The following is a 27,590-nucleotide window of genomic DNA, read 5'->3' as shown; positions in this document are numbered from 1 at the left end:
GGCTGGCCCAAAATCCTTGGTGTCCCCCAATGTCCCCCCGTGTCCCCCTGACCCCCGTGTCCCCTCCTGTCCACCCCAGGCCGCCATGGACTCCCGTTTCACCCGCGGCAAGTCCCCGGTGCTGGAGCGGGCGCTGGGCCGGCCGCGCTCCGAGCTCTCCCTGCCCAAAATCCCCAAAATCCCCAAAATCCCCCGTGGCCCCCTGACCCCCGTGTCCCCTCCTGTCCCCCCCAGGCCGCCATGGACTCCCGTTTCACCCGCGGCAAGTCCCCGGTGCTGGAGCGGGCGCTGGGCCGGCTGCACTCCGAGCTCTCCCTGCCCAAAATCCCCAAAATCCCCCGTGTCCCATCCATGTCCCCCGTGTCTCCTGTGTCCCCCTGACCCCCGTGTCCCCTCCTGTCCCCCCCAGGCCGCCATGGACTCCCGTTTCACCCGCGGCAAGTCCCCGGTGCTGGAGCGGGCGCTGGGCCGGCCGCGCTCCGAGCTCTCCCTGGCCGCCTTCGCGCTGCTCTTCTCGGAGCTGGTGCAGTACTGCCAGCGCCGCGTGGCCTCGGTGGCCGAGCTGCAGGCCCGGCTGGCCCAGCTGGGCCAGCACGTGGGGCTGCGGGCCCTGGACGCTCTGGTGGCCCGCGAGAGGCCCGGGAGGCGCGAGACCAAGGTGCTGGGGGTGCTGCTGTTCGTCAAGGGGCCGCTGTGGCGGGCGCTGTTCGGGCGCGAGGCCGACAAGCTGGAGCAGGCCAACGACGACGAGCGCACGTTTTACGTGATCGAGCGGGAGCCGCTGGTGAACACCTTCGTGTCGGTGCCGCGCGAGAACAGCTCCCTGAACTGCGCCGCCTTCGCCGCCGGCCTGCTGGAGGCCGTGCTGGGCGCCGCCGGCTTCCCCGCCCGCGTCAGCGCCCACTGGCACAAGGGCACCACCCTCATGATCAAGTTCGACGAGGCCGTCATCGCCCGCGACAAGAGCCTGGAGGGGCGATGAGGCGCGGGGAGAAGGGGACAGGCTGGAAAAGGGTGGGGACATGGGGACAAGAGCCTGGAGGGGCGATGAGACATGGGGACATGGGGACACGGGGTGGGGACAGGCTGGAAAAGGGTGGGGACATGGGCACAAGAGCCTGGAGGGGCGATGAGACGTGGGGACATGGGGACACAGGGTGGGGACAGGCTGGAAAAGGGGGGGGACATGGGCACAAGAGCCTGGAGGGGCGATGAGACGCGGGGAGAAGGGGACACGGGGTGGGGACAGGCTGGAAAAGGGGGGAGACATGGGGACAAGAGCCTGGAGGGGCGATGAGATGTGGGGACATGGGGACACGGGGTGGGGACAGGCTGGAAAAGGGTGGGGACAGGCTGGAGGGGCACGGGGACATGGGGACAGGCTGGAAAAGGGTGGGGACATGGGGACAAGAGCCTGGAGGGGCGATGAGGCGCGGGGAGAAGGGGACAGGCTGGAAAAGGGTGGGGACATGGGGACACAGGGACAAGAGCCTGGAGGGCGATGAGGCGCCGGGGGACATGGGGACATGGGGTGGGGACACGGGGACACAGGGACAAGAGCCTGGAGGGGCGATGAGACGTGGGGGGACAGGGGGACACAGGGTGGGGACAGGTTGGAAAAGAGTGGGGACATGGGGACAAGAGCCTGGAGGGGCGATGAGACGCGGGGAGAAGGACACGGGGTGGGGACAGGCTGGAAAAGGGTGGGGACATGGGGACACAGGGACAAGAGCCTGGAGGGGTGATGAGACAGGGGCTGGAAAAGGGTTGGGGACACGAGGACATGGGGTGGGGACATGGGGACACAGGGTGGGGACATTGGGACAAGAGCCTGGAGGGGCATTGAGACGAAGCCTGGAAACGGGTGGGGACACGGGGACACAGGCTGGGGACAGCCTGGAAAAGGGTGGGGACATGGGGACAAGAGCCTGGAGGGGCGATGAGGCACGGGGAGAAGGGGACATGGGGTGGGGACAGGCTGGAAAAGGGGGGGGACATGGGGACAGGGCGTGGGGACACGGGGACAAGAGCCTGGAGGGGTGATGAGACACAGGGACATGGGGACACGGGGTGGGGACAGGTTGGAAAAGAGTGGGGACATGGGGACACAGGGACAAGAGCCTGGAGGGGCACTGGGACGCGGCCTGGAAATGGGTGGGGACATGGAGATGAGGGGACATGGGGTGGGGACAGGCTGGAAAAGGTTGGGGACATGGTGACAAGGGGTGGGGACAGGCTGGAGGGGTGGCGGGGACATGGGGACACGGGGACAAGAGCCTGGAGGGGCGATGAGACGCGGGGGGACATGGGGACACGGGGTGGGGACAGCCTGGAGAGGGACAGGGACGTGTCACACGGGGACATGGGACAGGGACATGGGACAGGGACACGGGACAGGGACAGGGATGGGGACAGCCTGGCCGTGTGTCACTCGCCATCCCTCGCAGGATGTCCTCCGTGTCCCTGCTCGGTGTCACCGTGTGTGACGAGGCCACCAGAGGACATTGTCACCTCCCTCAGGGCCACATCCAGTGTCACCACATGTGACAAGGTGGCCTTGGGGACATCACAGTCCCGTGTCCCTCACTGTCCCCAGGGTGGCCTTGGGGACATCGGTGTCACCATAAACGTCTTTGTCCCTCCCGTGGCCTCGGCTCTTCTTCGCCTTGGGGACATTTTGGGGTGGCCTTGGGGACATCGGGGTGGCCTTGATGTTTTTTTGGTTTTTGTTTGTTTTTTTGTTTGGTTTTTTTTTTAATATCTGGGGGTTTTGGGTTTTTTTGTGGGGTTTTTGTTCTTTTTTTGTTTTTTTTTTTTTAATTTGGGGTTTTTTTGGGTTTTTTTGGGGGTTTTTTTGGGTGGGTTTTTTGTTCTTTTTTGGGGTTTTTTTGGGGGGTTTATTTGGGTTTTTTTTTTGTTTTTTCTTGGTGGGTTTTTTGTTCTTTTTTACAGATTCTTTTTTTTTGTTTTTTTCTGGTTTTTATTTGGTTTTTTTTGTTTTTTTGTGGTTTTTTGTTCTTTTTTTTTGTTTTTTTTTTGTTTGTTTTTTTGGGTTTTATTTCGTTGTTTGGGTTTTTTTGTGGGATTTTTGTGCTTTTTTGGGGGTTTTTTGGGTTTTTTTTGGTTTTATTTGGTTTTTTTGGGTTTTTTGGGGGGCTTTTTTGGTTCTGGGTTTTTTAGGGGTTTTTTGATGTTTTTGGTTGGCTGGGTTTTGGGGCTTTTTTTAGGGTTTTTTGGGGTATTTTTGGATGAGTTTTGGTTGGTTGGTTTGGGGTATTTTTTATTGTTGTTTTGGGGGCTTTTTTAGGGTTTTTTGGGCATTTTTGAATGTGTTTTGGTTGATCGGTTTGGGGTGGTTTTTAATTGTTGGTTTGGGGGCTTTTTTAGGGGTTTTTGGGGTATTTTTGGATGAGTTTTGGTTGGTTTGGGATGTTTTTTATTGGTTTTGGGTCTTTTTTAGGGTTTTTTGGGGTATTTTTGGGTGTATTTTGGTTGATTGGCTTGGGGTGTTTTATATTGTTGTTTTTGGGGCTTTTTTTAGGGTTTTTTGGGGTATTTTTGGACGAGTTTTGGTTGATTCTGATGTTTCTTTGTCGTTTTTGGGACTTTTTTAGGTTTTTTTGATGGCAGCTTTTTTTGCGTTTTTTTTTTTTAATTTAATTTTTTAAATTTGGTATTTTGTTTGTTTGAGGAGTTTTTGGCTGCTTTTTTGTTTTGTTTCGTTTTATATTTTTTTTCCCCCGTTTTTTTGCGTTTTCGTGGCGCTCCTTTCTGCTCCTCCCCTCCGCCAGGGGGCGCTCTGACAGCTCCCCCCTCACACCCTCCGCAGCTCCTCCGCCACTTCCGCTTCCGCCGCCCCGCCACTTCCGCTTCCGGCGCCGCCGTCCCGCCGCCGCCATGGGCGCTCACCTGGGCCGCCGCTACCTGTGGGACGCCGAGGCCGAGCCCGACCCGCTGCGCATGCCGTCCTTCCCCGCCGAGCTGGGCCTGCCGCGCCGCCAGCCGCGCGGTCAGTGCGGGGACAGCGCCGGGGACACGGGGACAGGGAGGGGACACGGGAGGGGACACCGGGAGGGGACACGGGAGGGACACGGGAGGGGACACGGGAGGGGACACGGGAGGGACACGGGAGGGGACTCGGGGACAGGGAGGGGACACCGGGAGGGGACACGGGGACACCGGGAGGGGACACGGGGACAGGGAGGGGACACCGGGAGGGGACACGGGAGGGGAGACGGGGACACCGGAGGGGACACGGGGACATGGGAGGGGACACGGGAGGGGACACGGGGATGGCGGGGCGCGGTGGCTTTGGGGCGTCCCCGCCCTCGCGTGACCCCGGTGACCTCCCGCAGCGCCCCTCCCTCCCCCCGTCGGTGCCACCCCCTGTCCCCTCCGGTGTCCCCTCCCCTGTCCCCTCCCCCGCCGCGTGTCCCCAGGTGCCACCCGTGTGTCGCTGTCTCTGCAGTTGCCACCCCGAGTGTCCCTGGGGGTCCCCAAGTGTCGTTGAGTGTCCCCGAGGGTCCCCAAGTGTTCCCTGGGTGTCCCCGAGTGTCCCTGGGGGTCCCCAAGTGTTCCCTGGGTGTCCCCAAGTGTCCTTGAGTGTCCCCGAGTGTCCCTGAGTGTTCCTCAGTGTCCCTGAGTGTCCTTGAGTGTCTTCTCTGTCCCCAAGTGTCCCCTCTGTCGCCAAGTGTCCCTTTGTCCCTTTTTGTCCCTTTTGGTGACAGCCATGGTGGCCTCGGTGGCACAGCTGGCACAGGGCCGCATGTCCCCTCTGTCCCTGACTGTCCCTTTGTCCCCTGTCACAGCTGCGGTGGCCTCGGTGGCACAGCTGGCACAAGGCTGAGTGTCCCCTCTGTCCCAGACTGTCCCTTTGTTCTCCATGTCACAGCCATGGTGGCACAGGTCCGCGTGTCCCCTCTGTCCCTGAGTGTCCCTCACTGTCCCCTCTGTCCCTTTTTGTCCCCCATGTCACAGCCATGGTGGCCTCGGCGGCGCAGCTGGCGCAGGGCCGCGTGTCCCTGAGTGTCCCCAAATGTCTGTGTCCTCTCTGTCCCTTCTCTCCTCAAGTGTCCCCTCTGTCCTTCACTGTCCCTTTGTCCCCTCTGTCCCTGAGTGTCCCTCACTGTCCCTTTGTCCCTTTTTGTCCCTTTTGGTGACAGCCATGGTGGCCTCGGCGGCGCAGCTGGCGCAGGCCTGTGTCCCCTCTGTCCCTGAGTGTCCCCTCTGTCCCTCATTGTCCCCTCTGTCCCTTTTTGTGCCCCGTGTCACAGCCACGGTGGCCTCAGCAGCACAGCTGGCACAGGGCTGCGTGTCCCCTCTGTCCCTGAGTGTCCCTGACTGTCCCTTTTTGTCCACTGTCACAGCCATGGTGGCCTCGGCAGCACAGCTGGCGCAGGCCCGCGTGTCCCTGAGTGTCCCCAAATGTCTGTGTCCTCTCTGTCCCTTCTCTCCTCAAGTGTCCCCTCTGTCCTTCACTGTCCCTTTGTCCCCTCTGTCCCTGAGTGTCCCTCACTGTCCCCTCTGTCCCTTTTTGTCCCTTTTGGTGACAGCCATGGTGGCCTCGGCGGTGCAGCTGGTGCAGGCCTGTGTCCCCTCTGTCCCTGAGTGTCCCTTTTTGTCCCCTGTCACAGCCATGGTGGCCTCAGCGGCGGAGCTGGCGCAGGCCTGCGTGTCCCTGAGTGTTCCCTCTGTCCCTGAGTGTCCCCTCTGTCCCTGGGTGTCCCCTCTGTCCCTGACTGTCCCTTTGTCCCTTTTTGTCCCCTGTCACAGCCATGGTGGCCTCGGCGGTGCAGCTGGCACAGGCCTGTGTCCCCTCTGTCCCTGGGTGTCCCCTCTGTCCCTGAGTGTCCCCTCTGTCCCTTTTTGTCCCTTTTGGTGACAGCCATGGTGGCCTCGGTGGTGCAGCTGGCGCAGGCCTGTGTCCCCTCTGTCCCTGAGTGTCCCCTCTGTCCCTGAGTGTCCCTCACTGTCCCCTCTGTCCCTTTGTCCCTTTTTGTCCCCTGTCACAGCCATGGTGGCCTCGGCGGCGCAGCTGGCGCAGGCCCGCGTGCCGCTGGAGCAGCGCGACTTCTGTGGGCACCACCTGCTGCGGCTGCTGCGCTGCCAGCGCGACAACTTCCCCGTGCCATGGCGGTGCCACGCGCTGCGCCACGCCTGGGACGGCTGCCAGCACGAGGAGTAAGGACACGGGGACATGGGGACACTGGGGGGATTGGGGACATGGGGACACTGGGGACATTGGGGACATTGGGGGGATTGGGGACAATGGGGACAGTGGGGACATCATGGGGACATTGGGGACATGGGGACATTTGGGGACACTGGGGATATTGGGGACACTGGGGATATTGGGGACATTGGGGACAGTGGGGACATTGGGGACAGTGGGGACATTGGGGACACTGGGGATATTGGGGATATTGGGGACACTGGGGACATTGGGGACATTGGGGGGATTGGGGACAATGGGGACAGTGGGGACATTGGGGACATTGGGGACACTGGGGACACTGGGGACATTGGGGACATCATGGGGACACTGGGGACATTGGGGACATCAGGGGGGGACACAGGGACACTGGGGACGTGCCGGGGGGTGACGGGGACACCACGGCCACCCCGGTGCCGCCCCCACCCGCCTGTGACCCCGCGGTGGCTGTGGTGACAATGACACAGTGACACACCGTGACAATGACACGGTGACACGGTGACACACAGTGACCATGACACAGTGACATGGTGACACATGGCGACACCGTGGCAGGGTGACACAGTGACACGGTGGTGACACGGTGGTGACGCGCAGTTACACGGTGACACAGTGACACGTGGTGACGTGTGGTGACACATGGTGAGACGTGGTGACAATGAGTGACACAGGAGCACTGTGGTGACACACGGTGACACAGGGACACGGTGGTGACACACGGTGACACCGTGGAGATGGCGACAGTGACACAGGGACATGGTGGTGACACACAGTGACACAATGAGTGACACAGGGACACAGTGGGGTCCCATGGTGTCACACAGTGGTGACATACGGTGACACAGTGGTGTCCCATGGTGTCACACGGTGACACACGTGTCCCCCGTGTCCCCAGCTACGTGATGCGCATGAAGGAGTTCGAGCGCGAGCGGCGCCTGCGGCTGCGGCAACAACGGCTGAGACGGCGCGGGGACGGTGACGGGGACAGCGAGTGACACCCGGTGACACCACGGGGACGGTGACAGGGGCAGCAAGTGACAGCGAGGGACACCCGGTGACACCACGGGGACGGTGACGGGGACAGCGAGTGACAGCGAGGGACACCCGGTGACACCCAGTGACACCCGGTGACACCGCGGGGACGGTGACGGGGACAGCGAGGGACACCCGGTGACACCCAGTGACACCTGGTGACACTGCAGGAACAGCGAGTGACACTGGGTGACACCCAGCAACACTGAGTGACACTGGGTGACACCCAGAACACCACGGTGACACCTGAGTGACACTGAGGACACCGTGGTGACCCCGAGTGACACTGGGGACACTGTGGTGACACCGAGTGACACTGCGGTGACGGTGACACAAGGACCCCCGCTCAATAAAGCCCCCGAGTGACACCCAGTGACAGAGTGACATCAAGTGACACCCGGTGACACCGCAGTGACAATGACACGAGGACCCCCGAGTGACACCGGTGACACTGCGGTGACAGTGACACAAGGACCCCCGCACAATAAAGCCCCAAGTGACACCGGTGACACAGAGTGACACTGGTGACACCAGTGACACCGTGGTGACAGTGACATGAGGACCCCCGAGTGACACCGCAGTGACGGTGACATGAAGACTCCCGCTCAATAAAGCCCCGAGTGACACCGGTGACACCGCGGTGATGGTGACATGAGACCCCCGCTCAATAAAGCCCCGAGTGACACCCGGTGACAACGAGTGACACTGGTGACACCGCGGTGACGGTGACACGAGGACCCCCGAGTGACACCGCGGTGACGGTGACACGAGCCCCCCTGCTCAATAAAGCCCCGAGTGACACCGGTGACACCGCGGTGACGGTGACACGAGGACCCCCGAGTGACACCGCGGTGACGGTGACACGAGGACCCCCGAGTGACACCGGTGACACCGTGGTGACGGTGACACGAGCCCCCCACTCAGTAAAGCCCCGAGTGACATGAGCGGCGCTGGCCCGTCACTGCTCCTGGGGACATTGTGACGCCACCGGGATTGTCCCCAGGGGTGGCTGTGAGTGACCCCCGGTGTCCCCGCGAGGGGACAAGGACAGGCCACGCGCCGGGGGGGGGATGGCATTTATTGTCACCCGCGGGGACAGGGCGAGGGGTGGCACCGGGCAGGGCCAGGTGGGGGTGGCACCGCGGTGACACCCGGGGTGGCCGCGGGTGACAGCGCTGCTGGGGACACTGCCGGCGGGGAGGGGACACCGGGGATGGCACCTGGAGGTGACACTGCCAGCAGGGAGGTGACACTGCCACCGGGAATGACACCCTGGAGGTGACACTGCCACCACAGAGGGGACACTGGGGATGGCACAGGGGAGGTGACACTGCCACCACAGTGGTGACACTGCCAGCAGGGAGGGGACACTGCCACCATGGAGGGGACACCAGCACCAGGGAGGGGACACCGGGGATGGCACCCTGCAGGTGACACTGGCACCAGGGAGGTGACACTATCACCAGGGAGGGGACACCGGGGATGGCTGTGTCCAGGGATGTCCCCGTGGTGTCACAGCAGGAAGGGGACACCGGGGGGACGTCCCCGCAGTGTCACAGCAGGAAGGTGACACCGGGGGGGTGTCCCCGCGGTGTCACAGCAGGAAGGGGACGCTGGGGGGTGTCCCAGGGGATGTCCCCGGGATGTCCCCACGGTGTCCCCACGGTGTCCCAGCAGGAAGGTGACACCAGGGGATGTCCCAGGGATGTCCCCAGGGTGTCACAGCAGGAAGGGGACACCAGGGGATGTCCCAGGGATGTCCCCAGGGTGTCCCAGCAGGAAGGGGACACTGGGGGGTGTCCCAGGGGATGTCCCCACGGTGTCCCCGCGGTGTCACAGCAGGAAGGGCACGATGGGGGATGTCCCAGGGGATGTCCCCGGGATGTCCCTGCGGTGTCCCAGCAGGAAGGGGACACCGGGGGGGTGTCCCCAGGGTGTCACAGCAGGAAGGGGACACTGGGGGGTGTCCCAGGGGATGTCCCAGGGGTGTCCCCAGGGTGTCACAGCAGGAAGGGCACGATGGGCGAGCGCAGCGGCGGGTAGTCGCGGAACTCGCGCAGGTAACTGCGGTGCTTGCCCTGGGCCCAGATCGCCATCTGCACGAAGCCCACCAGCGAGAAGAGCGCCACTGCGGGACACGGTGGCACTCAGGGGACAGCGGGGACACAGTGGGGACACAGTGGGGACAGTGCCACTGCGGGACACGGTGGCACTCAGGGGACAGCGGGGACACAGTGGGGACACAGTGGGGACAGTGCCACTGCGGGACACGGTGGCACTCAGGGGACAGTGGGGACACAGCGGGGACAAAATGGGGACAGTGCCACTGCGGGACACGGTGGCACTCAGGAGACAGCGGGAACACAGTGGGGACACAGCGGGGACACAGTGGGGACAGTGCCACTGTGGGACAGGGTGGCACTCAGGGGACAGCAGGGACAGTGGGGACACAACAGGGACAGCGGGGACACGGCGGGGAGACCAAAAATCCCCCTAAAATTCACCCCAAATCACCCCTAAATTCACCCAAATCCACCCCAAAATCAACCCCAAAATCCATCCCAAATCCACCCGAAATCCCCCCAAAATCTACCCCGAATCCCCCCAAAACAACCCCGAATCCACCCAAATCCACCCAAATCACCCCAAAATCCCAAAATCCACCCAAATCCCCCCAAAATCCACACCAAATGCCCCCAAAATCCATTCTAAATCACCCCTAAATCCTCCCAAAATCCACCCCAAATCCACCTGAATCCCCAAAACTCCACTTGAAATCCCCCAAAATCCCCCCCAAATCCATCCAAATCCCCCCAAAATCCACCCCAAATCTCCCCAAAATCCCCCCAAAATCCATCCCAAATCCACCCCAAATCCATCCAAAATCACCCCAAATCCCCCCAAAATCCACCCTAAAATCCACCCAAATCTCCCCAAAATCCACCCCAAATCCAAGTGAAATCCTCCCAAAATCCACCCAAATTACTCCTAAATTCACCCCAAATCCACCTAAACCACCTGAAATCCCCCCAAATTCCACCCCAAATCCACCTGAATCCCCAAAACTCCACCCAAAATCCCCCAAATCCCCCCAAAATCCCCCCCAAATCCCCCCAAGTCACCCCAAATCCCCCCAAAATCCATCCAAATCCACCCCAAATCCAAGTGAAATCCTCCCAAAATCCACCCAAATTACTCCTAAATTCATCCCAAATCCACCTAAACCACCTGAAATCCCCCCAAAATCCACCCAAATCCCAAAATCCACCCCAAATCTACCCAAAATCCACCCAAATCACCCCAAAATCCGACCCAAATCCCCCCAAAATCCTTCCTAAATCCCCCCAAAATCCAACCCATATCACCCCAAAATCCAACCAAATCCCCCCAAAATCCACCCAAATTACTCCTAAATTCACCCCAAATCCACCTAAACCACCTGAAATCCCCCCAAATTCCACCCCAAATCCACCTGAATCCCCAAAACTCCACCCAAAATCCCCCAAATCCCCCCAAAATCCACCCCAAATCCCCCCAAGTCACCCCAAAATCCACCCAAATCCCCCCAAAATCCTTCCTAAATCCCCCTAAAATCCAACCCATATCACCCCAAAATCCAACCCAAATCCACCCAAATCCCCCCAAAATACACCCAAATCCTCCCAAAATCCATCCCAAATCCCCCCAAAATCCACCCAAATTACTCCTAAATTCACCCCAAATCCACCTAAACCACCTGAAACCCCCCAAAATCCACCCCAAATCTACCCAAAATCCACCCAAATCTACCCAAAATCCACCCAAATCCCCCCAAATCCCCCCCAAATCCCCCCAAAATCCGGTGTCCCCAATGTCCCCAATGTCCCCTGTCCCCTCACCGGGCAGGCACTGGGTCATGATGGTGAAACCGATCCAGGAGCCGACCTGGGGGGCAGCCGGGGACAGGGGTGTCACCCATGGGTGCCACTTCTGGGGTGTCACCCATGGGGTGTCACCCATGGAGGTGTCACTTTAGAGGTGTCACATTTGGGGTGTCACTTTCGGGGTGTCACTTTTGGGGTGTCACCATGGGGGTGTCACCCATGGGGTGTCACTTTGGGGGTGTCACCCATGGGTGCCGCCCTCCTCCCCTGTGGTGACACCCGGCTCGGTGACGTCCCACAGGTGCCCACCCCCCTCCCGGTGTCCCCAGGGCTGGCACAGCCTCAGTGTCCCCAACTGTCCCCAAAGTGTCCCCAGAGTGTCCCCAGCTGTCCCCAAAGTGTCCCCAGGTGTGTTCCCAGGTATCCCCAGGTGTCCCCATCTGTCCCCAATGTCCCCAGGTGTCCCCAAGTGTCCCCAGCTGTCCCCGATGTCCCCAGGTGTGTCCCCAGAATGTCCCAGGGTGTCCCCAGAGTGTCCCCAAAGTGTCCCCAACTGTCCCCAGGGGTATCCCCAGCTCTCCCCAGGTGGCCCCGATGTCCCCAGGTGTCCCCAGGGTGTCCCCAAAGTATCCCCAAAATGTCCCCAGGTGTCCCAGGTGTGTCCCCAGCTGTCCCCAATGTCCCCAAGTGTCCCCAGCTGTGCCAGCTGTGCCCAGGTGTCCCCAAGTGTCCCCATTTGCCCCCACTGTCCCCTTCTGTCCCCATCTGTCCCCAACTGTCCCCATGTGTCCCCGGGTGTCCCCAATGTCCCCAATGTCCCCAGTGTCCCCAATGTCCCCCAGTGTCCCCAATGTCCCCAGTGTCCCCAGTGTCCCCACTGTCCCCAGTGTCCCCAATGTCCCCCAGTGTCCCCAATGTCCCCAGTGTCCCCAATGTCCCCCAGTGTCCCCAGTGTCCCCCAGTGTCCCCAATGTCCCCAGTGTCCCCAGTGTCCCCAGTGTCCCCAATGTCCCCCAGTGTCCCCAGTGTCCCCAATGTCCCCACTGTCCCCACTGTCCCCAGTGTCCCCAATGTCCCCCAGTGTCCCCAATGTCCCCAGTGTCCCCAATGTCCCCACTGTCCCCACTGTCCCCAGTGTCCCCAATGTCCCCCAGTGTCCCCAATGTCCCCAGTGTCCCCAATGTCCCCCAGTGTCCCCAGTGTCCCCCAGTGTCCCCAATGTCCCCAGTGTCCCCAGTGTCCCCAGTGTCCCCAATGTCCCCCAGTGTCCCCAGTGTCCCCAATGTCCCCACTGTCCCCACTGTCCCCAGTGTCCCCAATGTCCCCCAGTGTCCCCAATGTCCCCAGTGTCCCCAGTGTCCCCAATGTCCCCACTGTCCCCACTGTCCCCAGTGTCCCCAATGTCCCCCAGTGTCCCCAATGTCCCCAGTGTCCCCAGTGTCCCCAGTGTCCCCAATGTCCCCCAGTGTCCCCAATGTCCCCAGTGTCCCCCAGTGTCCCCAATGTCCCCAGTGTCCCCAGTGTCCCCAGTGTCCCCAATGTCCCCCAGTGTCCCCAGTGTCCCCAGTGTCCCCAATGTCCCCAATGTCCCCAGTGTCCCCAATGTCCCCAGTGTCCCCAATGTCCCCCAGTGTCCCCAATGTCCCCAGTGTCCCCAATGTCCCCAATGTCCCCAATGTCCCCAGTGTCCCCAATGTACCCACTGTCCCCACTGTCCCCAGTGTCCCCAATGTCCCCAATGTCCCCAGTGTCCCCAGTGTCCCCAGTGTCCCCAGTGTCCCGGTGACCTCGTAGGTGTAGTTGGGGCAGGACACCAGCAGGAACAGCCAGGTGAACGGGTTCCGTGTCGGGTACGGGATCTTGCGCGCCTTCGAGCCTGCGGGCAACACGCGTGACACCGGGACATGGGACACGTGTGACACACCACGGACACGCGGGGACACACGCGGGGACACATGGGGACATGGGACACAGGGACATGCACGACACCGGGACACGTGGGACACACGGGGACATCAGGACACGGGATACAGGGACACAGGACACGGGGACACACACAGGGACACGCGGGGACACGGTGACACACAGGGACTCACAGGGACACCGCATGCGCTGACACACGGGGACACGCGGGGACACCAGGACCCATGGGGACACACCAGCACACACAGGAACACACAAGGACACACAGTGACACACGGGGACACCGGGACACAGGGACACGCGGGGACACGCAGGGACACACCAGGACACCACACACGCTTACACACGGGGACACGCAGGGACACCGTGACATGGTGACACACCGGGGAGACACGGTGACACACAGGGGCACCGGGACACAGGGACATGGTGACACACGGGGACACGCAGGGACAAACGGGGACACTGAGACATGCGGGGACACACACGGGGACACACGTGGGGACGCTGAGACACACCAGGACACACACAGGGACACACAGGACACGCGGGGACACACGGGGACACCGGGACACATGTGGACACACGGGGGGACACAGTGACACAGAGACACACGGGGACACACAGGGACACACAGGGACACCAGGACACATGGGGACATGGGGACACACCAGGGACATGGTGACACATGGGAGGACATGGGGACACATGGGTGACACGGCTCACACACTGGTGACACCCTCAGGACAAGCGTCACCCCCGAGGCCACCCCCCGGACAGGTGCCACCCTCCTGTCCCCACCTGTCCCCAGTGTCCCCAATGTCCCCATTGACCCCATTGACCCCATTGTCCCAAATGTCCCCAGTGTCCCCAATGTCCCAAATGTCCCCAGTGTCCCCAGTGTCCCCAGTGTCCCCAATGTCCCCAGTATCCCCAATGTCCCCAATGTCCCCAGTGTTCCCCCAGTGTCCCCAATGTCCCCAGTGTCCCCAATGTCCCCAGTGTCCCCAATCCCCCCAGTGTCCCCAGTGTCCCCAGTGTCCCCAATGTCCCCAGTGTCCCCCAATGTCCCCAATGTCCCCAGTGTTCCCCCAATGTCCCCAGTGTCCCCAATCCCCCCAGTGTCCCCAGTGTCCCCAGTGTCCCCAGTGTCCCCAGTGTCCCCAATGTCCCCAGTGTCCCCACTGTCCCCACTGTCCCCAGTGTCCCCAATGTCCCCAATGTCCCCACTGTCCCCAGTGTCCCCAATGTCCCCAGTGTCCCCACTGTCCCCACTGTCCCCAGTGTCCCCAGTGTCCCCACTGTCCCCAGTGTCCCCACTGTCCCCAGTGTCCCCAGTGCCCCCAGTGTCCCCAGTGTCCCCAGTGTCCCCCAATGTCCCCACTGTCCCCACTGTCCCCACTGTCCCCACTGTCCCCAATGTCCCCAGTGTCCCCAGTGTCCCCGCTGTCCCCATCTCTGTCCCCTGTCCCTCACCCGCTGGCCGCAGGTTCCTCAGGGCCACGTGGATGGAGAAGTTCCCGAGCTGGCAGAACTGGGGGGGAGGGGTCACAGGGACCCCCAGGGACCCCCCCAGGGACCCCCCAAACCTTCCCAGCCCCCCAACCCCCCCCTGGGAACCCCCCAAACCCCTCCAGCCCCCTCAAACCTCCTCAACCCCCCCCCCAGGACCCCCCAAATTCCCCCAAACCCCCTCAGCCCCCACTGGGACCCCCCAAATTCCCCCAAACCCCCTCAACCTTCTCACCACCCCCCCCCAAACCCCCACTGGGACCCCCCAAACCCCCAAAGACCCCCCCAAAGCCTCTCAAACCCCCTCAGCCCCCACTGGGACCCCCCAAATTCCCCCAAAGACCCCCCCCAAATTCCCCACCCCAGCCCCCCCCCCCCCCAAACCCCCACTGGGATTCCCCCAAACCCCCCCAAGACCCCCTCAAGACCCCCCCAAACCCCCCAAATCCCCCCATTCCAGCCCCCCAAACACCCCCAGCCCCCACTGGGACACCCCCAAACCCCCCCAAGACCCCTCCCAAATCCCCCAATCCCTCCATTCCCTCCCCCCAAACCCCCCAAGATCCCCTCAAGACCCCCCCAAACCCCCCAAATCCCCCCAAACCCCCCCAATTCCCCCATTCCCTCCCCCCAAACCCCCCCAAACCCCCTCAAGACCCCCCCCAAACCCTCCCAAATCCCCCCAAACCCCCCATTCCAGCCCCCCAAACCCCCATGGACCCCCCCAAACCCCCCAAGATCCCCTCAAGACCCCCCCAAACCCTTCCAAATGCCCCAAATCCCCATCCCAGCCCCCCAAGACCCCCCAAGACCCCCCCAAATCCCCCCGTGTCCCCCCCGTGGGCACCCACCAGGAACACGGCCAGCGCCAGCTTCACCTGCTCGTCACCGTAGGCTGGGGGGACACCGGGGTCAGGGATGGGGACAGGGACAGGGGACATTGGGGACATTGGGGACATGGGGACACTGGGGACACTGGGGACATGGGGACAGGGACAGGGGGACATTGGGGACATTGGGGACAGGGACAGGGGGACATGGCGACAGGGATGGGGACAGGGGGACAGGGACACAGGGACAGGAGGACATGGGGACATGGGGACATGGGGACAGGGGGACACAGGGGGACATGGGGACAGGGACATGGGGACAGGGACATGGGGACAGGGACACAGGGACAGGGACAGCCCCAGTGTCCCCAGCAGAGGGGACAGGGATGGGGACAGGGACATCAGGGGGACACAGGGACAGTGACACAGTGACAGTGACACAGTGACAGTGACACAGTGACAGCGACAGTGACACAGTGACAGTGACAGTGACACAGTGACACAATGACAGTGACACAGTGACAGTGACGGTGACACTCACCTGGCGGGGTGTACAGCGGGTGGTTGATGTAGTACGCCATCCAGGCAGCGAAGCCCCAGTAGTAGGTGCAGTTCTGGGGACATTGGGGACATTGGGGACATTGGGGACAGTGGGGACATTGGGGACAATGGGGACACCAGGGGACATTGGGGACACTGGGGACATTGAGGACATTGGGGGGTTGGGGACATTGGGGACATTGAGGACATTGGGGGGGTTGGGGACATTTGGGACAGTTGGGGACATTGGGGACATTTGGGGACAGTTGGGGACAGTTGGGGACACGTTGGGGACGCAGCAGTGGCCGGCAGGGGACACCTGGGGACAGCCGAGTGTGCGGCCGCTGCCAGGGAAGGGACAGGGAGGGGACAGGGCAGTGACACCGGTGCCAGGGCGGTGCAGAGGTGACACAGGTGACACTCAGGTGGCACAGGTGACACACAGGTGACAGGGTGGTGGCACACAGGTGGCAGTGTCACCTTGAAGATGTTGCGCAGCGGCACGGTGCCATGCGAGAAGGGAGGGGACAGGGAGGGGACAGGGCGGTGACACTGATACCGGGGCGGTGCAGAGGTGGCACAGGTGACACTCAGGTGGCACAGGTGACAGGGTGGTGGCACAGGTGGCAGTGTCACCTTGAAGATGTTGCGCAGGGGCACGGTGCCGTGCGAGAAGGGAGGGGACAGGGAGGGGACAGGAGGGGACAGGGCGGTGCTGGGGGTGTGACACAGGTGACAGGTGACACACAGGTGACACAGGTGACACACAGGTGACAGGGTGGTGGCACAGGTGGCAGGGTGGTGGCACAGGTGGCAGTGTCACCTTGAAGATGTTGCGCAGGGGCATGGTGCCGTGCGAGAAGCGGTGCACGAAGAGCGTCTCCAGCAGGCGCTTGACGTAGTGGAACGAGTGACAGCAGCACGCCAGGCTGGGGACACGGGGACACGGGGACACGGGGACACGGGGACGTGGGGACACGGGAACACGGGGACACGGGGACACGGGGACACGGGGACGTGGGGACACGGGGACGTGGGGACATGGGGACACGGGGACACGGGGACACAGGGACATGGGGACACGGGGACACGGGGACATGGGGACACGGGGACACGGGGACACAGGGACATGGGGACACGGGGACACGGGGACATGGGGACACGGGGGGGACACGGGGACACAGGGACATGGGGACACGGGGACACGGGGACATGGGGACACGGGGGGGACACGGGGACATGGGGACATGGGGACACGGGGACACGGGGACACAGGGACATGGGGACACGGGGACACGGGGACATGGGGACATGGGGACACGGGGACACGGGGACGTGGGGACATGGGGACACGGGGACACGGGGACATGGGGACATGGGGACACGGTGGGGACATGGGGACAGCGGTGGGGACATGGGGACACAGGGACATGGGGACACGGGGACATCATTGGGGACACGGGGACAGCGGTGGGGACACCTCCCCCACCGTTGTCCCCCCATAGCCCCCCATGTCCCCAATCCCCCCAATGTCCCCCCAGTGTCCCCAGTGTCCCATGACCCGTGTCCCTCTCCCGTGTCCCATGTCCCATATCCCGTGTCCCGTGTCCCATGTCCCTGTCCTGTGTTCCGTGTCCCGTGTCCATGTCCCTCTCCCATGTCCCATGTTCCGTGTCCCTGTCCCATGTCCCATGTCCCCCTCCCATGTCCCTCTCCCCTCTCCCATGTCCCGTGTCCCTCTCCCGCGTCCGTGTCCCTGTCCCGTGTCCGTGTCCCACTCCCATGTCCCGTGTCCCGTGTCCGTGTCCCTGTCCCGTGTCTGTGTCCCATGTTCCGTGTCCCTCTCCCATGTCCCATGTCCCGTGTCCCGTGTCTCTCTCCCGTGTCCCCTGTTCCCTGTCCCATGTCCCATATCCCATGTCCCTCTCCCATGTCCCGTGTCCCTGTCCCGTATCCCATGTCCCATGTCCCATGTCCCGTGTCCCGTGTCCCGTGTTCCCCGTCCCGTGTTCTCACTGCACCACGCGGTGCCGGCTCGCCGTGAAGTCGTAGCGGGGCCCGTACAGGAAGGGAACCCGGAAGTAGAAGAGCAGGTAAATGAGCAGGGGCCCCGCGTACTCCGTCAGGAACACCTGCAACACGCCAGGAACACGCCAAGAACATGTCAGGGACACGGGACAGGGACACGGGACAGGGACACGGGACAGGGACATGGGAGAGACACGGCAGGGACATGGCAGGGACATGGCAGGGCCCCGCGTACTCCATCAGGAACACCTGCAACACGCCAGGAACACGCCAAGAACATGTCAGGGACGTGGGAGGGACACGGGACAGGGACACGGGACAGGGACACGGCAGGGCCCCGCGTACTCCGTCAGGAACACCTGCAACACGCCAGGAACACGCCAAGAACATGTCAGGGACACGGGACAGGGACACGGGACAGGGACACGGGACAGGGACACGGCAGGGCCCCGCGTACTCCGTCAGGAACACCTGCAACACGCCAGGAACACGCCAAGGACACGTCAGGGACATGGGAGGGACACGGGACAGGGACACGGCAGGGCCCCGTGTACTCCGTCAGGAACACCTGCAACACGCCAGGAACACGCCAAGGACACGTCAGGGACATGGGAGGGACACGGGACAGGGACACGGGACAGGGACACGGCAGGGCCCCACGTACTCCGTCAGGAACACCTGCAACACGCCAGGAACACGCCAAGGACACGTCAGGGACACGGGAGGGACACGGGACAGGGACATGGGACAGGGACATGGGAGAGACACGGCAGGGACATGGCAGGGACACGGCAGGGCCCCGCGTACTCCGTCAGGAACACCTGCAACACGCCAGGAACACGCCAGGGACATGTTAGGGACATGGGAGGGACACGGGACAGGGACACGGGACAGGGATACGGCAGGGCCCCGCGTACTCCGTCAGGAACACCTGCAACACGCCAGGAACACGCCAAGAACATGTCAGGGACATGGGAGAGACACGAGACAGGGACACGCCAGCGACACGTCAGGGACATGGGAGAGACACAGCAGGGACAGGTGACACACAGGTGACACAGGTGGCACATATATGACACACGTATGACACACAGGTGACACAGGTGACACACAGGTGACACACAAATGACACATGTCTGACACACCTGACACTGGTGACACACATATGACACACATGACACACGTATGACGCACCTGACACAGGTGACACAGGAATGACACAGGTGACACACAGGTGACACAGGTGGCACAGGTGACACACATATGACACACGTATGACACAAAGGTGACACACAGGTGACACAGGAATGACACACAGGTGACACACGCGTGCCACACACGTATGACACACGCGTGCCCTCACCGTGACCCAGCTGATCTGCGCCCCCAGGTCCCGGAAGTAGAGCGTGGCCGTGGTGCCCACGGGCAGCGCCTGCAGCGCGTCCTCGTCCCGCAGCGAGCGCCCCTCTGCGGGCAGCGGCACGCCTGGCACACGCCTGGCACACGCCTGGCACACGCCTGGCACACGCCTGGCACACGGCTGGTGCACGACACATGCCTGGCGCGTGCCTGGCATGGCTGGCACACGGCTGGTGCACGGCTGGCACGGCTCACACACACCTGGCACAGCTCACACACACCTGGCACACACCTGGCACGGCTCACACACACCTGGCACACACCTGGGCATACCTGGAATCATGTGGCACACACCTGGCACACACCTGGCACGGCTCACACACACCTGGCACGGCTCACACACACCTGGCACAGTTCACACACACCTGGTACACACCTGGCACAGCTCACACACACCTGGCACAGTTCACACACACCTGGTACACACCTGGCACAGCTCACACACACCTGGCACAGCTCACACACACCTGGCACAGCTCACACACAGCTGGCACGGCTCACACACACCTGGTACACACCTGGCACACACCTAGGGGGGTGTCTGGGCACACCTGACACACACCTGGCACGGCCAGCACACAGCTGGCACAGCTGGGGGTTACCTGGGGACATCCCTGGGGACACCTGGGGACACCTCGGGGACACCTGGGAACACCCTGGGGACACCCTGGGGACAGCTGGGGACACCCTGGGGACACCCTGGGGACATCTTGGGGACACCCTGGGGACAGCTGGGGACACCCTGGGGACACCCTGGGGACAGCTGGGGACACCCTGGGGACACCCTGGGGACACCCTGGGGACAGCTGGGGACACCCTGGGGACACCCTGGGGACATCTTGGGGACACCCTGGGGACAGCTGGGGACACCCTGGGGACACCCTGGGGACAGCTGGGGACACCCTGGGGACAGCTGGGGACAGCTGGGGACACCCTGGGGACAGCTGGGGACACCCTGGGGACACCCTGGGGACAGCTGGGGACAACCTGGGGACAGCTGGGGACACCCTGGGGACACCCTGGGGACACCCTGGGGACACCCTGGGGACAGCTGGGGACACCCTGGGGACAGCTGGGGACAGCTGGGGACACCCTGGGGACACCCTGGGGACAGCTGGGGACAGCTGGGGACACCCTGGGGACACCCTGGGGACAGCTGGGGACACCCTGGGGACAGCTGGGGACACCCTGGGGACACCCTGGGGACACCCTGGGGACAGCTGGGGACACCCTGGGGACAGCTGGGGACAGCTGGGGACACCCTGGGGACACCCTGGGGACAGCTGGGGACACCCTGGGGACAGCTGGGGACACCCTGGGGACAGCTGGGGACAGCTGGGGACACCCTGGGGACAGCTGGGGACACCCTGGGGACACCCTGGGGACACTTTGGGGACAGTGGTGGCACTCACTGGGGTCCAGGCGCAGGGACTGCCTCGCCGGGTACCACTGGGGATCTGTGGGACAGAGGGGACAGGGATGGTGGCACTGTGGGGACAGGGATGGTGGCACTGAGGGGACAGGGATGGTGGCACTGTGGGGACAGTGGTGGTGGCACTGCGGGGACAGCGGTGGTGGCACTGTGGGGACAGGGATGGTGGCACTGAGGGGACAGTGGTGGTGACACTGTGGGGACAGTGGTGGTGGCACTGTGGGGACAGGGATGGTGGCACTGCCAGGACAGGGATGGTGACACTGTGGGGACGGTGGTGGTGGCACTGTGGGGACAGTGACAGTGGCACTGTGGGGACACGGCCACAGAGGGCACAGCTGTGGTGGCACTGTGGGGACACGGATGGTGGCACTGTGGGGACAACTGTGGTGGCATTGTGGGGACAGCGGTGGTGGCACCACAGGGACAAGGCCCCATGGGGACAGCAGTGGTGACACTGTGGGGACAGGGACGGTGGCACTGTGGGGACAGTGACAGTGACACTGTGGGGACGGTGGTGGTGGCACTGCGGGGACACGGCCACAGAGGGGACAGCGGTGGTGGCACTGTGGGGACATGCCCCCACGGTTTGGTGACACGTCCCCATGGTTTGGTGACACTTCCCATGGTTTGGTGACACGTGCCAGCCACATGAAGGTCCCCAAGGCCCCATGGAGAGTCCCCACCCCTGTCCCTCCCTTGTCCTCTCTGTCCCTGTCCCTGTCCCCCTGTCCCCCTGTCCCCAGTGTCCCCAATGTCCCCAGTGTCCCTGTCCCCCTGTCCCCAGTGTCCCCCCAATGTCCCCAATGTCCCAATGTCCCCAGTGTCCCCAGTGTCCCCACTGTCCCCAGTGTCCCCAGTGTCCCCAATGTCCCCACTGTCCCCAATGTCCCCAATGTCCCCCATGTCCCCAGTGTCCCCAGTGTCCCCAATGTCCCCATGTCCCCATGTCCCCAATGTCCCCCCAATGTCCCCAATGTCCCAATGTCCCCAGTGTCCCCAGTGTCCCCCTGTCCCCAGTGTCCCCAATGTCCCCCTGTCCCCAGTGTCCCCAATGTCCCCCATGTCCCCAATGTCCCCAGTGTCCCCAGTGTCCCCACTGTCCCCAGTGTCCCCAATGTCCCCGTGTCCCCAATGTCCCCCTGTCCCCAATGTCCCCGTGTCCCCAATGTCCCCCTGTCCCCAGTGTCCCCAATGTCCCCATGTCCCCAATGTCCCCCTGTCCCCAGTGTCCCCAATGTCCCCGTGTCCCCAATGTCCCCCTGTCCCCAATGTCCTCGTGTCCCTGTCCCCACTCACGGCTTTTGCTGAACAGGTTTTTGATGTCGGCCACCGTGGCCTGAGGCTCCACCTGGGGACAGCGAGGGCGGTCAGGGGACACGGGGACAGCGCCAGGCCACCCCCCTGTCCCCCTGTCCCCTCCCAGGCCACCCTGTCCCTGTGTCCCCTCCCAGGCCACCCCTGTCCCCTCACACACTGTCCCCGTGTCCCCATGTTCCCATGTCCCCTCATACCCGCTCATGTCCCAAAGTCCCCTCATGTCCCCATGTACCCTGTGTCCCCATGTCCCCCTGTCCTCATGTCCCCCCATATCCCCTCATGTCCCCCCATGTCCCAATGTCACTGCGTGTCCCCCCATGTCCCCATGTCCCCCTGTGCTGTCCCCATGTCCCCCCGTGTCCCCGAGCCTCTCCACATCCCCCCATGTCCCCATGTCCTTCTGCACCCCCTTGTCCCCAAATCTCCTCATGTCCCCATGTCCCCCCATATCCCCATGTCCCCCCATGCTGTCCTCATGTCCCCATGTCCCCCTGTCCCCCCATGTCGCTGCATGTCCCTCCATGTCCCCATGTCCCCCAGTGTCCCCATGTCCCCTCATGTCCCCATGTCCCCCTGTCCCCTCATGTCCCAATGTCCCCTCATGTTCACCCATGTCCCCATGTCCCCTCCTGTCCTTCCATGTCGCTGCGTGTCCCTCCATGTCCCCATGTCCCCAAGTCCCCCTGTGTCCCCATGTCCCCTCATGTCCCCATGTCCCCCTGTCCTCTCATGTCCCAATGTCCCCCCATGTCCCCATGTCCTCCTGTCCCCCCATGTCCCTCCATGTCCCCATGTCCCCACATCCCCCTGTGTCCCCATGTCCCCATGTCCCCCTGTCCCCCCACATCCCCCTGTCCCCCCATGTCCCCCTGTCCCCCCATACCCGCTCATGTCCCCATGTTCCCTCATGTCCCCATGTCCTCCTGTCCCTCCATATCCCCCCATTTCCCCCTGTCCCTCCATGTCCCCCTGTCCCCGCATGTCCCTGTGTCCCCCCGTCCTCCTGTCCCCCCATATCCCCCCATGTCCCCCTGTCCCCCCATGTCCCTGTGTCCCCCTGTCCCCCCATACCCGCTCATGTCCCAATGTCCCCTCATGTCCCCATGTCCCCATGTCCTCCTGTCCCCCCATGTCCCCAATATCCCCCCATGTCCCTGTGTCCCCCATGTCTCAATGTCCCCCCATGTCCCCATATCCCCCCATGTCCCCTCCTGTCCCAATGTCCCCCCATGTCCCCAATATCCCCCCATGTCCCCATGTCCTCCTGTCCCCCCGTGTCCCCCCATGTCCCCAATATCCCCGATGTCCCCATGTCCTCCTGTCCCCCCATGTCCCCATATCCCCCCATGTCCCCATGTCCCCTCCTGTCCCAATGTCCCCCCATGTCCCCAATATCCCCCCATGTCCCCATGTCCCCCTGTCCCCCCATGTCCCCAATATCCCCGATGTCCCCATGTCCTCCTGTCCCCCCATGTCCCCAATATCCCCCCATGTCCCCCTGTCCCCCGCTGTCCCCTCACCTTGTCGAGGAAGCAGAGCTTCTCCCGGCTGCGGGCGTCCAGGATCTCCACCTCGAAGAAGAGCACGGCCGATTTCTTGGGCCGCTTGCCGGGGGCCACCGCCGGCCACAGCGCCGGGCCACCCTCGGGTGCCACCGCCACCTCCATGCCACCGAAACCCGAGCGGCCCCGCCAGCGCTAAATATAACCCGCCCCCCCTTGGTGGCCCCAAGGTGGCCCGAGGTGGCCCCGAGGTGGCCATGAGGTGGCCCTGGAATTGGCTCCGAGGTGGCCCTGGAGGTGGCCCCGGGCTGGCCCTGGAATTGGCTCTGAGGTGGCCCTGGAAATGGCCACGAGGTGGCTCCGAGGTGGCCCCGGGCTGGCCCTGTGGTGGCCCTGGAGGTGGCCCCGGGCAGGCCCCGTGGTGGTCCCGGGGTGGCCCTGGAGGTGGCCCCGTGGTGGCCCCGAGGTGGCCCTGGAGGTGGCCCCGGGGTGGTCCTGGAGGTGGCCCTGGAGGTGGCCCCGGGCTGGCCCTGGAATTGGCTCTGAGGTGGCCCTGGAAATGGCCACGAGGTGGCTCCGAGGTGGCCCCGGAGGTGGTCCCGGGCTGGCCCTGTGGTGGCCCTGGAGGTGGCCCCGGGCAGGCCCCGTGGTGGTCCCAGGGTGGCCCTGGAAGTGGCCCCGTGGTGGCCCCGGGGTGGCCCTGGAGGTGGCCCCGTGGTGGCCCTGGAGGTGGCCCTGGAGGTGGCCCCGTGGTGGTCCCGAGGTGGCCCTGAGGTGGCCCTGGAGGTGGCCATGGGGTGGCCCTGGAGGTGGCCCCAAGGTGTCCTTGGAGGTGGCCCTGGGGTAGCCCTGGAGATGGCCCTGGAGGTGGCCCCGGGGTGTCCCTGGAGGTGGCCTCGTGGTGGCCCCAAGGCGGCCCTGGAGGTGGCTCCGAGGTGACCCCGGGGTGGCCCTGGAGGTGACCCCGGGGTGGCCCTGGAGGAGCCACCGGAGCGGTGACGGTGGCAGCGCCGGTGGCGCTCAGTGAGGGGGGACAGCGGGACCCGTCCCGGGGTCACCGCGGCCCCTCCGGGCTCTGCACCTGCCCGGGACCCTCCGGGACCTTCCAGAACCTTCCGGGACCCTCCGGGACCTTCCGGGACCCTCCGGGACCACCGGGAGTCCCGGGAGCCCAAGCCACGCCCCCTTAATAGCCACGCCCCCTTGACAAACGCCACGCCCTCCATAGCCCCGCCCATAGCCAGCTCGCCCTCCCGCCGCGCATGCGCACATCACGACGCCCACCGCACATGCGCGCAGCGCGTCCCGGGCGCCCCGGGGTGGAACGCGCGGGTTCCGCGGCGCCGCCGCGCTGCCGCCGTGCGGGGCCGGCGGCGGCGGCGCTGGGGGCCGCTCCGGTGGCGGTGTCCGGGCCGGGCCGCGGGCGGCGCGGCCGCCTCACCTCGTAGTGCTTCATGGCCGCTGCGCTCCGCCGCTCCCGCCGCCCCCGCCGCCCCCACGTGACCCGCCCCTCACGCCGGCGGGGGGGCGGGGCCCGCGGCTCGGCCAATCGGCGGCGCTCGCGTGGCTGGGCGCGGCCAATCAGGAGGCAGCGGCCCCGCCCGCGCGCTCGCCCCTTCCCGCCTCGGCGGTTGCCGGGGCGACGCGAACGCCCGAGGGGGACTCCGCCAATGGGAGGCGGGGGCGGGGCGTGGAGTGACGGCCGCGGCAGCCAATGGGATCGCGGAGGGGGTGGGGCTGAGGGTGGAGTGATGGCCTGCTCGGCCAATGGGCTCGCGGGAGGGGCGGGGAGTGGGAGGGGCAAGCAGCGCATGGGGGCGGGTCTAGAGGGGTCTGAGGGGTCTGGGGGGTCATGGGGGGTCTGGGGGGTCATGGGGGGTCAGGGTGGCCATGGGGAATGGAGGGGTCAGAGGGGCTGGGGGGGTCTCAGGGACTGGGGGGCTGCGGGGTTTGGGGGGGTCCGAGAGGTTTGGCGGGGTCCGAGAGGTTTTGGGGGGTCTGGGGGGCCATGGGGAGGGGAAGGGTCACAGGGACTGGGGGGATCTGGGAGATCTGAGAGGTTTGGGGGGGCTGGGAGGCCTGAAGGGTCTGGGGGGCCATGGGGGTTCTGGGGGGGTCATGGGGACTGGGGGTTCACAGGGACTGGGGGGCTGCGGGGCTTGGGGGGGTCCGAGAGGTTTGGGGGGGTCTGGGGGGGTCTCAGGGACTGGGGGGGTCATGGGGACTGGGGGTTCACAGGGACTGGGGGGCTGCGGGGCTTGGGGGGGTCCGAGAGGTTTGGGGTGGTCTGGGGGGGTCTCAGGAACTGGGGGGGTCTCAGGGACTGGGGGGTCCGAGGGAACTGGGGGGGCTGCGGGTTTTGGGGGATCTGAGGGGTCTGGGGGGTTCCAGGGGTCCGAAGGGTCACAGGGGGGCTGGGGGAGCTGGGGTGGTCGTGGCAGGCTGGGGGGTCCCGAGGACACGCGGGGACACCGTGGGGACACCGTGGGGACACCGTGGGGACACCGTGGGGACACCATGGGGACACTCTGGGACACGGTGACCGCGGGGCCACGGGGACAACGGCGTGGAGGGACCTGTCCCTCCCTGTGTCCCCGTGTGCCCGTGTCCCTGTCCCCAGTGTCCCCAATGTCCCCAATGTCCCCAATGTCCCCATGTCCTCATATCCTCCCCGTTCCCATCCCCGTTCCCGTTCCCGTCCCGTTCCCGTCCCGGTCCCTCCCGGCACCTCCGCCGGTCCCTCCCCGGCTCCCGCCCCGTTCCCTCTCCCGGTTCCTCCGCCGATCTCTCCCCGCTCCCTCTCCCGCCCCTTTCCCGACCCCTCCTCGTCCCCCCCGCTCCTTCCCCGGTCCCGTCTCCGGTCCAGCCCCTCCTCGACCCATCCCCGGTCCTTCCTCCGGTTCACTTCCATTCCCGGTCCATTCCCGGTCCAGCTCTGTTCTCCTCCATCCCTCGGTCCTTCCCCGGTCCATTCCCGGTCCAGCCCTCTCCTGCTCCATCCCTCGGTCCTTCCCCGGTCCATTCCTGGTCCAGCCCTCGGTCTCTCCATCCCTCGGTCCTTCCCCGGTCTCTCCCCGGTCCATTCGCGGTCCCTCCCCGGTCCAGCCCTCGGACTCTCCATCCCTCGGTCCTTCCCTGGTCCCTCCCCGCTCCCTCCCCGGTCCATTCCCGGTCTATTCCCGGTCCAGCTCTCTCGCACTCCATCCCTCGGTCCATTCCCGTTCCATTCCCGCTCCATCCCTCGGTCCATTCCCGTTCCATTCCCGCTCCATCCCTCGGTCCATTCCCGTTCCATTCCCGCTCCATCCCTCGGTCCATTCCCGGTCCCAACCCCATCCCCATCCATTCCTCGGTCTCTCCCCGGTCTACCCCCGGTCCCTCCCCATCCATCCCCGTCCCTCCCGTTCCCTCCCTGTTCCTCCCCGGTCCCACCTGGTCCCTCCCCGTCCCTCCCCGGTCCCACCTGGTCCCTCCCCGTCCCTCCCCATCCCTCCCCGGTCCCTCCCCATCCCTCCCCGTCCCTCCTGGTCCCTCCCCGCTCCATTTCCATCCCTCCCCGTTCCCTCCCCGTCCCTCCCGGTCCCTCCCCGTCCGTCCCCATCCCTCCCCATCCCTCCCCCATCCCTCCCGTTCCCTCCCCATCCCTCCCCCATCCCTCCCCATCCCTCCCCATCCCTCCCGTTCCCTCCCCGTCCCTCCCGGTCCCTCCCCGGTCCCACCTGGTCCCTCCCGGTCCCTCCCCATCCCTCCCCCATCCCTCCCGGTCCCTCCCCATCCCTCCCCCATCCCTCCCGTTCCCACCTGGTCCCTCCCCGTCCCTCCCCATCCCTCCCGGTCCCTCCCGTTCCCTCCCCATCCCTCCCCCATCCCTCCCCGGTCCCACCTGGTCCCTCCCCGTCCCTCCCCATCCCTCCCCGGTCCCACCTGGTCCCTCCCGGTCCCTCCCCATCCCTCCCCCATCCCTCCCCGTTCCCTCCC

General features: G+C 64.3%; 3 protein-coding genes across 9 annotated transcripts; 2 read left to right on the top strand and 1 right to left on the bottom strand.

Moving 5' to 3' along the window:
* Positions 1-411: 411 nt before the first annotated feature.
* TRAPPC5 (trafficking protein particle complex subunit 5) lies at positions 412-1,260 on the top strand. The gene has a single exon (XM_021552675.3). It carries the CDS (start codon positions 416-418, stop codon positions 980-982), a length of 567 nt encoding a protein of 188 aa, XP_021408350.2. The 5' UTR covers positions 412-415; the 3' UTR covers positions 983-1,260.
* A 2,620-nt stretch (positions 1,261-3,880) lies between these two features.
* On the top strand, positions 3,881-8,046 carry NDUFB7 (NADH:ubiquinone oxidoreductase subunit B7). The gene is made up of 3 exons (XM_077787772.1): positions 3,881-4,009; positions 6,012-6,180; positions 7,107-8,046. Exons 1-3 carry the CDS (start codon positions 3,898-3,900, stop codon positions 7,204-7,206), a joined length of 381 nt encoding a protein of 126 aa, XP_077643898.1. The 5' UTR covers positions 3,881-3,897; the 3' UTR covers positions 7,207-8,046.
* An 867-nt stretch (positions 8,047-8,913) lies between these two features.
* On the bottom strand, positions 8,914-25,124 carry TECR (trans-2,3-enoyl-CoA reductase). 7 transcript variants are annotated; one of them, XM_077787765.1, is made up of 13 exons: positions 25,054-25,124; positions 23,631-23,681; positions 22,090-22,141; positions 20,771-20,815; positions 19,303-19,406; positions 17,928-18,043; positions 16,735-16,840; positions 15,913-15,985; positions 15,393-15,436; positions 14,506-14,563; positions 12,894-12,982; positions 11,122-11,167; positions 9,060-9,371 (listed from the first exon to the last, which is right to left on the bottom strand). In XM_077787765.1, the coding sequence occupies exons 1-13, from the start codon at positions 25,066-25,068 to the stop codon at positions 9,244-9,246; spliced, it is 927 nt and encodes a 308-aa protein (XP_077643891.1). In that variant the 5' UTR covers positions 25,069-25,124; the 3' UTR covers positions 9,060-9,243. The 7 variants fall into 7 exon arrangements, with proteins under 7 accessions (XP_077643886.1, XP_077643891.1, XP_077643887.1 ...); XM_077787760.1 differs by lacking the exons at positions 15,913-15,985; positions 25,054-25,124 and adding an exon at positions 8,914-9,051 and having other exon boundaries at positions 9,231-9,371; positions 23,631-23,882; XM_077787761.1 differs by lacking the exons at positions 15,913-15,985; positions 25,054-25,124 and having other exon boundaries at positions 9,060-9,195; positions 9,259-9,371; positions 23,631-23,882.
* Positions 25,125-27,590: the final 2,466 nt, after the last annotated feature.

This window comes from Lonchura striata, chromosome 21 (genome assembly GCF_046129695.1).
Source record: "Lonchura striata isolate bLonStr1 chromosome 21, bLonStr1.mat, whole genome shotgun sequence".
NCBI lineage: Eukaryota > Metazoa > Chordata > Aves > Passeriformes > Estrildidae > Lonchura > Lonchura striata.
The sequence above is the reverse complement of the archived record's forward strand: the minus strand, read 5'-3'. Positions and strand labels throughout refer to the sequence as shown.